Source organism: Lissotriton vulgaris, chromosome 4_1 (genome assembly GCF_964263255.1).
Source record: "Lissotriton vulgaris chromosome 4_1, aLisVul1.2, whole genome shotgun sequence".
Classification (NCBI taxonomy): Eukaryota; Metazoa; Chordata; class Amphibia; order Caudata; family Salamandridae; genus Lissotriton; species Lissotriton vulgaris.
This window is the reverse complement of record NC_141691.1, coordinates 1,763,499,020-1,763,516,022: the sequence shown is the minus strand read 5'-3', so window position 1 is coordinate 1,763,516,022 and position 17,003 is coordinate 1,763,499,020. Positions and strand designations below refer to the sequence as shown.

At 51.1% G+C, this 17,003-nt stretch overlaps 1 protein-coding gene across 18 annotated transcripts in view; it reads left to right on the top strand.

Annotated features, from left to right (window-relative positions):
- UBR5 (ubiquitin protein ligase E3 component n-recognin 5) overlaps positions 1-17,003 on the top strand; it is a 2,064,863-nt gene that overhangs the window by 1,871,021 nt on the left and 176,839 nt on the right. For all 18 annotated transcript variants that reach the window (XM_086966085.1, XM_086966077.1, XM_086966080.1 and 15 more), the window contains one exon: positions 14,232-14,316. In XM_086966085.1, the coding sequence (XP_086822211.1) occupies positions 14,232-14,316 (85 nt within the window). The remainder of the gene's footprint in view (positions 1-14,231; positions 14,317-17,003) is intronic.

The window sequence follows — 17,003 nt, the reverse complement described above, 5'->3', positions numbered from 1 at the left end:
GTTATGGAACGCGATTTCATTTCCATTCCAACGCGTTTCGACTCCAACATCGAAGAAAAACTTTGATCTACGTCGACGAACAGGAGGCCTTTCTCGCCGTGGTCAAGCCCGGAGTCCATGGAAAGGACTCCATTTAAGAAATGTCCAACGTGTGGTGCTAAGTTCCCACACAAGGACCTACACGAGGTGTGCAACCTCTGCCTATCGCCTGAACACGAATCCAGGGACTGCAAAGCCTGCGCAGCATTCTCCTCCAAGTCGACGATTAGAAACCGTCGAGCTCGAAGACACGAGATTTCCAGAATGCAGTCGGAGGCGATCCCGGAGCTGTTCGAAGACCAGCACCTCGATGAAGAAGAGGATCATGAAGATCAGTCGGGTCGGAAGGGGACGAGTCGGATGTCGAGGAACTCGATGTGCAACAAACCGTGAGTGACGACGCCCCCTTACCAAAAAACCGACCCCGTGTGGTAACGACCCCGCCTTCGAGCCCGGTCAAACCGCAGAAGAAAGTTTCCGACGCCCTGCCTTCGGGCCCGGCAACGAAACCGAAACTGAAACCGAAACTCTTGGTCTTCCACCATGTCGGATCCGAGAAGCGGTCGACATCGACTTAGACGCCGAAGCTTCATGCAAGGGAAAGCTCGGCATCGAAACATTCCATGTCGAAACCGAAACATGCTTCGACGTCGAAGACTCACTCGACACCGAAAAAATCGGAATCGAGGAAATCCTCGGTGCCAAAAAACCGAACATTGACGATCGAAAGCAAAGGCCCCTTTCGGAACCCAAAGCTTCGGTACCGACACAGGAGCAGCAAACGGATCCGAAACAAAAGATTTTGTTTATCGATCCACAAACTGGCAAAGTAGTGACGAAGAAGAGGAAGAATGAACAGCAAGAAGACAAACCTCTTCCTTCTAAAAAGAGAACACTGGAGACAAATACAACTCCTCCTACTTCTCCTCGACCTAGAGTCACACCCTCTTCTCCTATTCCTCACACTATGCCAAATATTCCTCCACCTTCTACACCAAGACCATCTACACCTCAGTCAGATGTAGACAGTGATACAGGGGAGGGAGAACCTCATGGGGATGATGACACTATCCCAGATGAGGATGACCCATGGGAGCATTATGACGCAGGGTCAGATGATGACAACGACCCAGAGTTATATCCCTCAAAGCCTTCACCACCTGATGATAACACGGGGTTTGTACAGCTCATTAATGTAATGTAATGTAATGTGTAATGTATGTGGTCTTGTAAAGCGCACTGCTGCCCTGAGGCGTCGTGGCGCTGTAGACCGCTGGGGAACCCATCCTGGCTATCCCTGTGAGATGGTCCCTACCGGGTATCTCCAAGGTGAAACCAGGCATCCCCGGCGAATGTGGGGGGCCGTTGTAGAGATGAGGCAAGCTAATGCCCAGAGTTGCCGAGTGTGATCCCTGGTTAGAGTAGGCACAGAGGCGAGAATTATCGAGTCCGCTGACCCTGGTCCACGACCCTGCCGCGTCGGGAATTGAACCCTGGTCCCGGGCCGTTCTCTGCTTCCGGGTCTGCCACCTCTAACCAGTGAGCCACACCACTCCACCTTAATAGGGCAGCAAAATATCACAAGGTAGATCTACATACAGAACCTCAGGTAGAGTATTTCCTATTAGAGACACTACCTACTGCACAAAGAACATCAGGTACTCTACCTATGCTGAAGGGTCTTCTCAGTCACACAGCAGACATATTCAAAGACCCAGTTAGGGCTAGGGTGTTAAACCCAAGAATTGATAAAAAATATAAGGCAGCTCCAAAGGACCCAATATTTATCAAAGGGCAGGACTCGCTTGTAGTTTCAAACGCTCGCAAAAGAGCGAACTCATTATCTACAGGAGAGGCCCCTCAACCTGATAAGGAGTCAAAATTAATAGATGCATCAGGCAAAAGAGTAGCATCACAAGCGGCAGATAGCTGGCGTATAGCCAATACACAAGCGCTACTTGCACGTTATGACAGGGCACATTATGATGAGTTAGAAAAACTCATCACACATCTCCCCAAAGAACATCAGAAGAGAGCAGATCAACTAATACAGGAAGGAAAGATAATAACTAACACTTCCATTAAGTGCGCCCTAGACGCGGCAGACACTGCAGCAAGATCCATCAACACCAGTGTCATGTTAAGGAGACATGCATGGCTTAGAGTCTCAGGGTTCAAACAAGAAGTACAAACATCTTTATTGAACCAACCCTTTGATCAGAAGACACTTTTCGGCTCAAGCACAGATGAGACTTTAGAAAAGATGAAAAAGGATACAGAAACGGCTAAGTCAATGGGAGCATTAACCCAGCCAACACAAAGGGGTTCCTTTCGTAGATCCACCTATAGAGGGGGCTCAAAAAGTACAGGAACAAGTCAGCAATCCACCTCTTTTACGCCAACGTCACCCAGAGGTAATTCAAGAGGTAGTTACAGGGGTAACAACAAGGGTAGAGGTCGCGGAAATAATAACAACCGCAACTCCCCAGCCCCAAAACAGTGACTTAATACAACTTCCCCCAGACCACATAACACCGGTCGGGGGACGTCTAGCACAGTTCCTACCTGTCTGGGAAAACATCACATCAGACAAGTGGGTGAGACAAATTATCCAACATGGTTATTGCCTAGAACTCACTGCTACCCCACCAAACATCCCCCCCCCCCAAACAGCGTCCAATGAGTCAAGACCATCTGACATTGTTAAAGGAAGAAGTACTATCACTACTACAAAAGCATGCCTTAGAGAAGGTTCCAAAACATCAACAAGGGACAGGAGTATACTCTCTATACTTCCTAATCCCCAAAAAAGACGGGTCCCTAAGACCAATCTTGGACCTCAGACCTCTCAATGCATACATAAATTCGGAACATTTCCACATGGTCACGCTCCAACAAGTACTTCCTTTACTGAAGAAAGGGGACTTTCTTTCTACACTGGATCTAAAAGACGCTTACTTTCACATCCCAATTCACAAAGCCCACAGAAAATACCTAAGGTTTGTAGTGGAAGGACAACATTATCGATTCAAAGTCCTTCCGTTCGGTGTCACAACAGCACCAAGAGTGTTGACAAAATGCCTAGCTGTGGTGGCAGCACACCTAAGAAGACAACAAATACATGTCTTCCCTTACTTGGACGATTGGTTAATAAAGTCACAAGAAGAATGCATTCACAACACACAGAAGACCATTCAATTGCTGCACCACCAAGGGTTTACGGTGAACTACAAAAAATTCCACCTACAACCAAACAAAATTCAACAATACCTGGGGGCTACTATAGACACAGAAAGAGCCAAAGTATACCCCAATCCAATCAGGATACAGACAATGGTCAAGTTAATACAAAGATTTCAACCACAACACTCACTACCAGCACGAGTGTTTATGCAGCTGTTAGGCTTGATGTCCTCCTGCATACTACTAATACCACATGCCAGACTACAAATGCGTCCACTACAGGAGTGTCTAGCGACACAGTGGAATCAGGCTCAAGGTCAGATTACAGATCTGATGTTGGTAGACGACCGTACGCATCGCTCTCTGAAGTGGTAGAACACAACAAACATTTCCAAAGGACGGTCGTTCCTAGAACCGATTCCAAAAGCGATACTGACAGCGGATGCATCGCTCTCTGGATGGGGAGCGCACATGGACAAATACACAGTGCAGGGGAAATGGAGTGTTCAGCAAAAGAAACTGCACATCAACTACTTGGAACTACTAGCAGTATTTCTAGCACTAAAAGCTTTCCAAATGCAAATAACAAACAAGGCAGTCCTGATCAGAACAGACAACATGACTGCAATGTATTATATTCAAAAACAGGGGGGGGGCACACTCTCTCCAACTATCCAGACTAGCACAGGACGTTTGGAGATGGGCCATTCCTCAAAAGATCTATCTGTTAGCAGAACACCTACCAGGAGTTCAAAATCAGATAGCAGACGTCCTAAGCAGAGAGTCAGAACAAGTACACGAATGGGAGCTGCACAACCAAATACTGCAGCCATTCTTCCAAAGATGGGGACAACCAGAGATAGATCTGTTTGCCAATCATCAGAACGCAAAATGCCAAAACTTCGCATCCAGGTACCCACACCACCGGTCCCAGGGCAATGCACTAGGGATAAATTGGTCCAACAAATTTGCTTACGCTTTTCCCCCTCTCCCACTAATTCCATTAGTGGTTCGGAAGCTGCAACAGCACTCGATGACAATGATACTAGTAGCACCCACGTGGGCAAGACAGCCGTGGTTCACCACGCTACTACAACTCTCACAGGTGCCAAATCAAAAGCTAAGATTATTACCCATGCACCTTACACAGAACCATGGAGAAATAATGCACCCAGATCCAAACAATTGAACCTAGCGATCTGGCTCCTGAGGTCATAGAGTTTGGGTGCTGGAGCTGCGCAGGGTCGGGGCTTCTCGGACCCCAAAGCACTCACCAGTGGAGGACACGGTGGGCTTGCAGTAAAGATGTCGTGCAGTCTTGGCGATCGTCGGTCCCTTGAGGTCTCGTCGCACTCACGGTTCTCAGCTGGGCTGTAGAGGTGAGTAGAGGTCAGAGGTGCCAGGGAAGCCGGGTCTCGTCGAGCTGGGTCGTCGGATTCGTGATGAAGGACTTGCAGCAGACCGCAGTGTTCTTTAGGATGGTGCCTGCGGATGCAGGGTGACTACTCCTTAGCCACAAGGGAGAATCTTGAAGAAGAAATCGTGAAGTCCTTTCGAAGAAAGTGGTATCTTGATTCCAAAGATGATCTAATTTTAACAGGGGGCCCGCTCCCATCTTTATACTAAAAAAGGGGGCTGACCCGGTGACTAGGTCCTGCCTATGGGTGGGACTAGGTGGGGGGTGGTTACACCCCTCAGCCATGCTGGACTTCCCCAGGCCAGGGGCTGGTGTGCCCCTGGAACTGGTTCAGACCGGCCTATGCGTAGTGAGCACCGGGGTGCCACTCAGCAGTCACCTTCCTGTAAAGCCCTGCCTACCCAGGATACACAAAACCATGTCTGGGACGGTGCTAGCACCGCCCCTGACAGGAAACCCTTTGTCCAGGCTCCCCTCACTGGAAGGACTCCCAGCTGCAGGGGGTCAGACTCGTGTCTGTGGTGGCAGCATCCATTTTGTGGAGCTGAGGCTTCAGTTAACTTTAACCGGGGTTCACAGTTACATACATGTCGTGTCCCTCTAGAAGGGTGGAATGCTAACCCCGTCGCCAGAATTGGCGAGGGGTTAGTATTCCAATTCGTATGACACCTTACTCGACATGTTTTGATAAAGCAATACCAAAGATAGCATTTAACCGCGAGGATTATAATGCACTTAAGAGTATATGGTATGCGATATCATGGAACAGCTATTAGGACTTGATTCCGCAAGCTGCAGACAGGCTCAGCTCATGCCAGAGCACCATCTCACACGATTCCAAGCACTCTGCCTTCAGGATTGTCAAGGCCTGCCATAGGAGTGACTGATAGGAATCTGTGTGTCCATTTTAGGGTTAGGTATAGGTATACTACACCTACAGCAAAGGGTGATTACACGACTTTGCCCCAGCTGTCATGCAGCCAGTTGTGTCAAATTTAGGAGGCCAGCCAGGGGTGGCACAATACGTGCTGCAGCCCCTGGCAGCCCTGGGTACACCTATGCCCTGAGTTACAGGGTCTGATAAGGTGGCCCAGTACCAATTGGTAGATGCACCTAGGGTACATGAGGTAATTTAGAAAGAGAACAGCCAGGCTGTGGGTCTGATTGGCAGGCCCACAGCCAGAGAAAGTCGTAAACCAGTGAAACAAAAGCAAAAAATCTGGGTGATCATAGGATTGCAGACCCTACTCTCCTACAGTGCCCAGTTGAGGGACCGGTCGCATAGCCGCAGCCATCGACGTGTGTCGAGCCATCAACACTCGTCGGGCTCGAAGTCCTCCGGTAAGTTGAGAAACAAGAAGTCGAAAAGACGACATCGCTCTTCTGACTTCCCTTGCCGGTCGCTCGACTCGGCTGTGGGTCTGGGTGACACCACCCGCCTTTTTTCCGATGGAGCCGCGGGCATCGCATCCAGTCCCATACCCTCAGGTCCCTGGGTTGCATGCGACGCCGGAGGAGATACGTGACTTCCTCATGACCATGAGGACTCACTTCCCTCCATCGAGGCCTACCGGTGCGTCTTCGGGCCCCGCAGTCCCGACTTCAGCCCTAGCGGGCCGGCGGCTTCGGTCCCGATGCCGCAGGGCTCCGGGTGATCCAGGCCTGGATCCCGGTCGACGCCAGTTGACCTTACTGTAGGAAGGTACCTTCTGACTATGGTTGCCCCCAACTTTTTGCCCTGTGTTTTAGCTGGTTTTTGACATAGTCGACCTGGGGCCCTGCCAATCAGGACCCCAGGCCTACTGCTCTCTCTGTGAAATGGATTCCATGTACCCTAGGTGCATTTCCAAATGGTACTGGGCCACCCTAGCAGACCCTGTAACTCAGGGCATGGGTGTACCCAGGGCTGCCAGGGGCTGCAGCATGTATTATGCCACCCCTGGCTGGCCTCCTAAATTTGACACAACTGGCTGCATGACAGCTGGGGCAAAGTCGTGTAATCACCCTTTGATGTAGATATAGTATACCTATATCTAACCCTAAAAATGGACACACAGATTCCTATAAGTCACTCCTATGGCAGGCCTTAACAATCCTGAAGGCAGAGTGCTTGGAATCGTGTGAGATGGTGCTCTGGCATGAGCTGAGCCTGTCTGCAGCTTGCGGAATCAAGTCCTAATAGCTGTTCCATGATATCGCATACCATATACTCTTAAGTGCATTATAATCCTCGCGGTTAAATGCTATCTTTGGTATTGCTTTATCAAAACATGTCGAGTAAGGTGTCATACGAATTGGAATACTAACCCCTCGCCAATTCTGGCGACGGGGTTAGCATTCCACCCTTCTAGAGGGACACGACATGTATGTAACTGTGAACCCCGGTTAAAGTTAAACGAAGCCTCAGCTCCACAAAATGGATGCTGCCACCACAGACACGAGTCTGACCCCCTGCAGCTGGGAGTCCTTCCAGCGAGGGGAGCCTGGACAAAGGGTTTCCTGTCGAGGGCGGTGCTAGCACCGTCCCAGACAGGGTTTTTTGTATCCTGGGTAGGCAGGGCTTTACAGGAAGGTGACTGCTGAGTGGCACCCCGGTGCTCACTACGCATAGGCCGGTCAGAACCAGTTCCAGGGGCACACCAGCCCCTGGCCTGGGGAAAGTCCGGCATGGGAGAGGGGTGTAACCACCCCCCTCCTAGTCCCACCCATAGGCAGGACCTAGTCACCGGGCCAGCCCCTTTTTTTTGTATAAAGATAGGAGCGGGCCCCCTGTTAAAATTGGAACATCTTTGGAATCAAGACACGACTTTCTGCGAAAGGACATCAAGATTTCCTTCTTCAAGATTCTCCCTTGTGGCTAAGGAGTAGTCACCCTGCATCCGCAGGCACCATCCTAAGAACACTGCGGTCTGCTGCAAGTCCTTCCTCCGGATTCCGACTGCCCAGCTCGACGAGACCCGGCTTCCCTGGCACCTCTGACCTCTACTCACCTCTACAGCCAAGCTGAGAACTGTGAGTGCGACGAGACCTTGAGGGACCGACGATCGCCAAGACTGCACGACTTCTTTGCAACAAGCCCACCGTGTGCTCCACTGGTGAGTGCTTTGGGGTCCGAGAAGCCCCAACCCTGAGCAGCTCCAGCACCGAAGATCAGCCCTCCAGCATCTCCACGATCTGCGTGGGGCCCTTCTGCTTTTACCTGCTCACCGCGCTGTGTGGCTACTAGCCGGCTGGCTTGTGGCCTTCTTCACGACGCCCGACGACATCACTGCTGCTGGTCTGGTTGCTCCAGACTGGCCCTTGCTTCCTTCTTCAAGAGAAGCATCCCGGACCCTCCTGGTCCACTCCAGACGCCATTTTGAGTCCACCGCGTGGGCTTGAATTTGCCAAGGCTTTGTTGCCCAATCCTGGGTCCAGCGGCGCCGACAGCTTCAATCTTCATGGGACAGCTCGCTCCTCCATCCTGGTCGCCGACAACGCCTCCTGGTCTGTGAGATCTGCAGAGCACAGCGTCACCCACTCACCTAGTCGAGGTGACTACCATCCGGTGCCCTCCTGGTGCCACCTGACTACTGGCTAGTAGTCTCGAACTTGGTCCCCTCCGCTTTCAGGTGTCATCTTCCTTCGATCCAGGCTTGGATCCATCGAACTTTCTTCACTGGTCGCCTGCCAGCAACTCCTTTCTTCCAGGCTCCTGGTCCGTCTACGAGGATTCCCGACGTCTTTTGAGACCTATGCTGCTGCAGCCCCTGGGCTAGGTAACTTCGGCATTTCGGTGCCCCAGCATAGCCTCACTATCCAAGGGTCAGAATCCACTTTCGTTTTCCTCCTACCAGGTCGGGTTCGCCCGAGAACACTAACTCTGTGAAATCTAGCTACCATAGACTTTGTCCCGCATCACACGTGAGAGTGCACACTCTGCACCCGTGTCCCCTAGGCCTCCTAGAAGTAATCTGAAGATTCTATAGTCAAGACCTAGCGATTCCAAAGCCTATTAGTACTGTACTTACCTGCTAGTAATTTCGCATTCCACTTTCAGAGTATATGGTTTTCCGTGCCCCTCGGGCATTTGTATATACTGTGCTAACTTAAGTATTTTCGTAAGAGTTTTGTTTTGTGCTTAGTACCCTGTCCTCATAAAGAGTACAGGGCTGTTGTGATTCTTAATAAATATCTTGTTTATTTTCATAACACTTGTGTGGTGTCCTTTCACTTGGTGTTCAAGGGGTATATGTGTGGTATAACAGCTGGCTTAACACGCCCTCTCGAGTCTTTAGCCTTAGACTGCTCGTATCCACGCTACTAGGATAGCTGGTCTATAAGGTTGACTTACAACCAATCATCAATAAGGGTTGCTGGACTGATACATAGTGTTCACTAGAATAGTGAGCACTGCATATCAGGCCACCTTCTCACACCCTCCTGTTCCTTTCGTGATGCCTCAGTGGGACTTGAACCTTGTTCTGACTTATCTGATGTGCGCTCCCTTCGAACCACTTCATAATTGTCCTCTTCGTCTCCTTACTCTTAAGACTGCCTTCCTGGTTGCCATCACCTCTGCCAGGAGAGGGAGTGAGCTCCAGGCTCTTTCCTCCAAACCTCCTTTCCTTTCTGTCCATCCGGACAAAGTTGGCTTGAGAACGCGGCCCTCTTTCCTGCCCAATGTAGCCACAGCCTTCCACATCGGGCAGTCCATCACCTTGCCCACCTACTTTCCGCCTCCGCATCCCTCGATAGAGGAAGAGAGGCTCCACCGTCGGGACCCAAAACGTGCGCGCTCATTCTATCTGGACCACACAAACCAGTTCCGGGTAGACGACCAGCTCTTTGTTGGTTACATGGGTGCTAAGAAGGGACGGACAGTGGAGAAGTGTGGCTCAATGGTTAGAGTGGCAGACCTTGATGCAGAGCTCTGGCCCGGGACCAGGGTTCGATTCCCACCTCGGTGGGTCTCGGGCTCAAAAATTCCTCAGACCTGATATTCTCGCCTCAGTGCCTATTCCAATCATGGGTCCCACGCTGCAACTCTGGGCAATAGCTTGCTTAATCTCCACAACGGCCCCAACAGCACTAGGATGCCTGGCTTCACCCTGGGGGTGCCCAGGAGTGGACACTTCACAGGGAAAGCCAGGAAGGGTTCCACAGCGGTATGAGTAATAGCGCCACGAAACCGCTTGGTAGCAGTGCGCTCTACAAATACTTTACATTTACATTTACGGGCGGTGCACAAACGGAACATCTCTCGGTGGGTTGTGTTGCGCATCAAGGTATGCTACTCTTTGGCTAAAAAGGAGCCTCCTGTTGGGCTGAGGGCCCATTCCACTCGGGCAACGGTGGCTACTACTGCCCTTGGTCGAGGAGTCCCCTTGCAGGACATCTGTCAGGCAGCTACATGGTCATCGCTGCACACGTTCGCTAGACACTACTGCCTGGACAGCCAAGTCCGGAGAGATGGCTTTTTCAGCCGTTCTGTCCTCCTGGACTTTCTGGTGTAATCATTGGTTTGCAGACCCACCACCGGTGTTGGTATTGCTGGGGTATCTATTCTAAGGTAAGGAATCTAACTCTAACCTGTTTTTTTTAGATGCACAAGTTACTTACCTTTGGTAACGATATATCTGTAAGAAACAGTAGTTAGTGTTAGATTCCTTACTGTCCCACCCATCCTCCCCGTTCTGCGAACCGATATCTAGGGTTAAGGTTCTTCCCTTTGAGGCCTTATTTCATGGAACCAGTGTTGGTTTTTATCATGGCTCTGCGTTCCTGGCGCGGAAAAGCTGTGTATAAGAATTGACGTCAGTGCGCGAGGGCGGCGTCTAAGTACTCCGACAACATTATCCCGGCGCCGACTACGGACGCGGAGCCACAGACGACGCCTACTGACGCGCAGGTGTACTGCTACGTAAAACTTTCCGGATCCAGTCTGACGCCTGGGGACATTCTAAGGTAAGGAATCTAACACTAACTGCTGTTTCTTACAGATATATCGTTACCGAAGGTAAGTAACTTTTGCATTACTGTAAATATTGGTGTGAGATTGTTATTACTATAAATATTTGTATGATATTATAATCACAGCACTTAGAAATGAGTTCACTGTCCTTGTGCAATAGGTCTTGCATTACTGAATGTTTGAGCTATTGGTGTTGCATTATTATTAGCAATGCCAATAGCTCAAACTTTAATAATGCGAGACCTATTGCATTGCAAATGCTTGTTGACTTTGCTCTCTCTCTTGTCCTTTTGTGATAATGCTGTTACAGTAAGTAAATTACACTGCATGTATGTGAGAAGTTGGCCTGATATACAATGCTCACTATTCTAGTGAGCACTCTGTATCAGTCCAAACAACCCTTATTGATGATTGGGTGTAAGTCAACCTTATAGACCAGCTATCCTAGTAGCATGGATACGAGCAGTCTTCGGGCTAAACTCTAGAGGGCGTGTTAAGCCAGCTGTTATACCATCACATATACCCCTTGAACACCAAGTGAAAGGACACCACACAAGTGTTATGAAAATAAACAGTGCATTTATTTAGATCACAACAGCCCTGTACTCTTTATGAGGACAGGGTACTAAGCACACAACAAAACTCTTACGAAAATACTTTCAGTTGCACAATTTACACAAATGCCCGAGGGGCACGGAAAACCATATACTATGGAAGTGGAATGCGAAATTACTAGCAGGCAAGTACTGGACTAATAGGCTTTGGAATCGCTAGGACTACGTTACTGAACCTTCAGATTACTAGTAGGAGGCCTAGGGGACTCGGGTGCAGAGTGTGCACTCTCACGCGGGATGCGGGACAAAGTCTATGGAGGCTAGTAAAAGCAAAGTTAGTGTTCTCGGGCGAACCCGATAAGGTAGGCTGAAAAGGAAAGTGGTTCTGGACCCTTGGATAGTGAGGCTATGCTGGGGCACCGAAATGCCGAAGTTACCTAGCCCAGGGGCTGCGGCTGCATAGGGTTCAAGTGTCGTCGGAAACCCTCGTTGACGAGCCAGGAGCCTGAAAGAAGGAGTTGCTGGCAGGCGACCAGTGAAGATTGTTCGGTGGATCCAAGCCTGGATCGAAGATGGAAGACACCTGTAAGCAGAGGGGACCAAGTCCTGAATCACTAGCCAGTGATCAGGTGGGCACCAGGATGGCACCGGATGGAGTCACCTCGACCAGGTGAGTGGGCGACGCTGGGCTCTGCAGTCTCAAGGACCAGGAGGCGTTGTCGGCAACCAGGATGGAGGTGCGAGCTGTCCCACGATGGTTGATGCTGTCTACGTCGCTGGACCCAGGATTGGGGTAGCAAGTCTTGGCAAATTCAAGCCCACGCGGTGGATCTAAAATGGCGTCTGGAGTGGACCAGGAGGGTCCGGGGTGCTCCTCTTTTGGAAGGGAGCAAGGGCCAGTCTGGAGCAACCAGACTAGCAGTGGTGATGTCGTCGGTCGTCGTCGGGAAGGCCACAAGCCAGCGGGCTAGTAGCCAGACAACGCGGTGAGCAGCCAAAAAGCAGAAGGGCCCTACGCAGATCTCGTGGATGCTGGGAGGCTGGTCTTCGGTGCTGGAGCTGCTCGGGGTCGGGGCTTCTCGGACCCCAAAGCACTCACCAGAGGATCCCTCGGCGGTCGTGCAGGATAGAAGTCATGCAGTTCTGATGATGGCCGGTCCCTCGAAGTCTCGTGGCACCTACGGTTCTCAGCTTAGCTGTAGAGGTAGGTAGAGGTCAGAGGTGCCAGGGAAGCCGGGTCTCGTCGAGCTGGTCAGTCGGATTCCGGAGGAAGGACGTGCAGCAAACCACAGTGTTCTTAGATGGTGCCTGCGGATGCAGGGTGACTACTCCTTAGTCACAAGGGAGAAATCTTGAGAAGAGTCGAGAGTTCCTTTCGTGGAAAGTAGTTTCTTGATTCAAAGATGATCTTATCTGGAAGGGTCCCCGCTCCTGCCTTTATCCTAAAGAAAGGGGTGGGTACGCGACTAGGTCCTGCCCTAGGGGTGGGACCAGGAAGGGGGGTGGTTACACCCCTCTCCCATGCCGGACTTTCCCCAGGCCAGGGGCTGGTGTGCCCCTGGAACTGGTTCTAGCCGGCAGATGCGTAGTGAGTACCGGGGTGCCACTTGCAGTCACCTTCCTGTAAAGCCCTGCCTACCCAGGATACACAAAACCCTGTCTGGGATGGTGCTAGCACCGCCCCTGACAGGAAACCCTTTGTCCAAGCTCCCCTCGCTGGAAGGACTCCCAGCTGCAGGGGGTCAGACTTGTGTCTGTGGTGGTAGCATCCATTTTGTGATGCTGAGGCTTGAGTTAACTTTAACCGGGGTTCACAGTTACATACATGTTGTGTCCCTCTAGAAGGGTGGAATGCTAACCCTGTTGCCAGAATTGGCGAGGGGTTAGTATTCCAATTCGTATGACACCTTACTCGACATGTTTTGATAAAGCGATACCAAAGATAGCATTAAACCGCGAGGATTATAATGCTGTTAAGAGTATATGGTATGCGTTATCATGGAACAGCTATTAGGACTTGGTTCCGCAAGCTGCAAACGGGCTCAGCTCATGCCAGAGGACCATCTCATACGATTCCAAGAACTCTGCCTTCAGGATTGTCAAGTACTGTGTAGGTATCAAGGACCTCCTGGTTAGGATATGACTCCTGGGTCAGGGAAAACAATTTTTATGTAAATGTATATGCCCAGGCAGACTTATAACACAAGAAACTGGCTATTAAGAAAACACATTACATAAACATCGATCAAGAAATTAGTGCAATGGACTGTAATGATATCAAAAATAATTTTTAATTCCGATATTAAAAAATGAATAAATATATATATAGATCTGTATACAAGATATACACAATAAAAAACTATTGATTCTTAGTGTGACCTTTCTTTAACACATCATAAGAAATCATGACAATTAACGATAAAACATTATCTTTGATTATGAAGAATTGGGCTGTATATGTCTTCAGGATTGTCAAGGCCTGCCATAGGAGTGGCTGATAGGAATCTGTGTGTCCATGTAAGGGTTAGATATAGGTATACTATATCTAAAGCAAAGGGTGATTACACCACCTTGCCCCAGCTGTCGTGCAGCCAGTTGTGTCAGATTTAGATGGCCAGCCAGGGGTGGCATAATACATGCTGCAGCCCCTGGTAGGCCCTGGGTACACCTATGCCCTGAGTTACAGGGTCTGATAAGGTGGCCCAGTACCAATTAGATATGTACCTAAGGTACATGGAATCCATTTTACAGAGAGAGCAGTAGGCCTGGGGCCCTGAATAGCAGGGTCCCAGGTCAACTAAGTCGGAAAACCAGCAAAACACCAGGCAAAAAGTTGGGGGCAACCATTGTCAGGTATCCACCTTCCTACAATGTACTGCTATTATGTTTTTAAACTAGTCTCAGTAGGCAGTAAAGTGGAATGAGTTTGTTTCAAAGATTGTTCTTTGAGGAAGTCGAGCTTGATTTTCATTGTGCTCTTCACAATCATAATGCCATCCTGTGTCAAACAATTGGACTTTTTATGTACAGTTTTAATACCTGATTTTCCAATGTTCTCAAAGTTTGTAACATGGTCTGTGTTTAGGATTCTGGGACTATGCTTGCTGCAAAATGAACTATGTCCTATAACGTTGAATCGGCATGTCATCAAAGTTCTGCTCGGCAGGAAAGTAAGTATTATCTCCAAGTAGACCATTTTGCTTTTTTTTTTGTTATGTATATGATATAGCGAGAAAATTACATTATTGAATGCTCAGGAATTAGAAAGCAGATTTCATTGTTCTGCTTGTTACAAACTGTTAGGGTCTTGACTATTTCATGCTGCTTGTTTTGAGCAAGGTACATCACATTTTTCCCCATGCTTATGTCATGTCATACAATTGTTGAACAAGGGTTCTAGGCATGTGCTGCTGTAGATACACATGTTGTGCATACTCTTTCCATCTAGTGTTGGGCCCTGATGTGTGCAAGTTGTTTTTCTTAAAACATTTCTTTTCGAGTCAAGAGGTATTGTGATTCCTCCTCTTGCTTGCAATACTGATGGCCACTGGCTCCATTAGATTGTTTTTTTTCTGCCATCTGGTTCGGACGTGTGCTGCTGTATCTGAAAGAAACACGTTACTATTCGATTCCTTACCTTAGAATATCCCCAGGCCTCAGACTGGATCCGGAAAGTTTTCTTCAGCAGTACCCCTGCGCGTTGGTAGGCGTAATCTTTGGCTCCTCGTCCGTCGCCGTGATCACCGGGAGGACGTCGCCGGAGTACTTAGACGCCGCCCTCGATCACTGACGTCAGCTTCTTTTTTCCGCGCCAGCAAGCGCAGATCCGGGAAGAGCACGTACCCTTATCTTTTTTCGAGTCGACTTTGACTCCTGGTGCCTGTAGGGATGCCCGGTTTCAAGCAGTGTGACGCCTGTCACCGGCTGATGATGTTAACCGATCCTCACCGCCATTGTCTCTACTGTTTAGGGGCCGACCACAACGACAAGTCGTGCCCCGACTGTCAGGCCTTGACTTCTAAAGCTAGACGGGAGCGGTCCTGTAAGCTTCTCAAGCTCCGGTAGTCTGCTCCGCGGCGCTCGAGGTCCGGGTCGAGAAGCAAGTCGAGGGACTGGTCACGGAGCCGCAGCCATCACCGCTCGTCGGGTTCCAAATCCTCACACTCAGGTAAGTCGAGGCATGGCAAAAGAAGTCGAAGAGGCGACATCGCTCTTTTGACTCCCCTCGTTGGTCGCGTGACTCTGCCTGAGGGCCGCTGGAGTCACATCCAGCTCCACACCCACCTGTCCCTGGGCTTAATGCGACTCCGGGCAAGATTCAAGACTTCCTCGTGGCCACGAGGACTCTTCCTGCCGTCGAGGCTCACTAGCGCACATTCGGGCCCCGTTTTCCCGACTGGGGATCCTACTGTGCCGGCGGCTTCAGCCCCGACGCCTTCGGCAACTTCGGTCCCGGCCCTGCAGGACCCCTCAGGATCCATGCCTGGATCCTGGTCGACGCCAGTTGACCTTACGACTCCTCCGCTGGCGCCGACCTCCACAGTGCCACTCCTGGCGCCGGCGTCGGAGCGGCACCGCTCAGCGCCGTCTCCGGTGTCAATGGGTGAGCACTTCAACTATGACCGGGCTCCGTTATTTCTGCCTGTTTATCAGGACAGGACACCTCACTGTCACAGCAGTGACAGTTAAATCTGAAAGAGACACCTTAATGATAGATTCCTTACCTTAGAATATCCCCAGGCGTCAGACTGGATCCGGAAATCTTTGCGTAGCATTACCCCTGCGCGTCGGTAGGCGTCGTCTGCGGCTCCGCGTCCGTTGTCGGCGTTGTGGGCACCGTGATGACGTCGTCGGAGTACTTAGACGCCGCCTCCGCGTGCTGACGTCAGTTCTTCTTTTTTCCGCGCCAGCAAGCGCAGACCCGGAAAAAGCAGTAACCCTTAGTCACTTTTTGACTAACTTTTTGGACTCTGATCAGTGCCGTGGGGATGCCCGGATTCAAGCACTGCGAGGATTGCGACCGCACGATGTCGGTCACGGATCCTCACCACCTGTGTCTGACTTGTCTAGGCATCGACCACGATGACAAGGCCTGCTCCGACTGCCGGGCCCTCTCTTCGAAAGCCAGGCGGGAGTGGTACCGCAGGTGACTCGAACTCCGGCAGTTGGCCCCGCACCGCAAGAGGTCCGGGTCCCACGGGAGGTCGAGGGACAGGTCGCGGGCCCGGAGCCACCACAGCTCCGAGAGTAGGCACCACTCCTCCGGGTCGAAGTCGTCATCAGGTAAGAAACACAAGAAGTCGAAGAGGCGTCATCGCTCTTTTGACCCCTCCCCCCCCCACCCCCCACCCCCACGACGCACGCGGTTCCGCCAGAGTCACGGGCGTCGCGGCCTTCTCCACACCCTCCGGTCCCTGGGCAAGACGCGACGCCGAGGGAGATTGAGCGCTTCCTCATGGCCATGAGGAACCTCTCTTCCCCGACGGGCTCCGCGGCGCCTTCGGGCCCAGCGGATCCGTCTGGGGTCCCTAGGTACCGTCGGGTGCTTCGGCTCCGGCGCCTTCGGGCCCGGCACCGTAGGGCCCCACGGTTCCGACGCCGCCGGCGCCTTCGGGCCCGTCGCCGCAGGACCTCACTGGAACCGCTTTGGGATCTGGATCGTCGCCGGTGGACCTTACGACCCCCTTGGCGTCAGTCCGTCAGGTGTCCCCTCCGGCGGCGCCGTCCCCGATGCCTCCTTCGCTCCGGTTCCGACGGCGCTTGGGGAGTTTTTCTTCAATGAACCGGCCCCATTAATTGAAAACCCTGAGTATCAGGAGATGGGTGATGAGGAGGATTGGGAGGGACCTGAGGATCC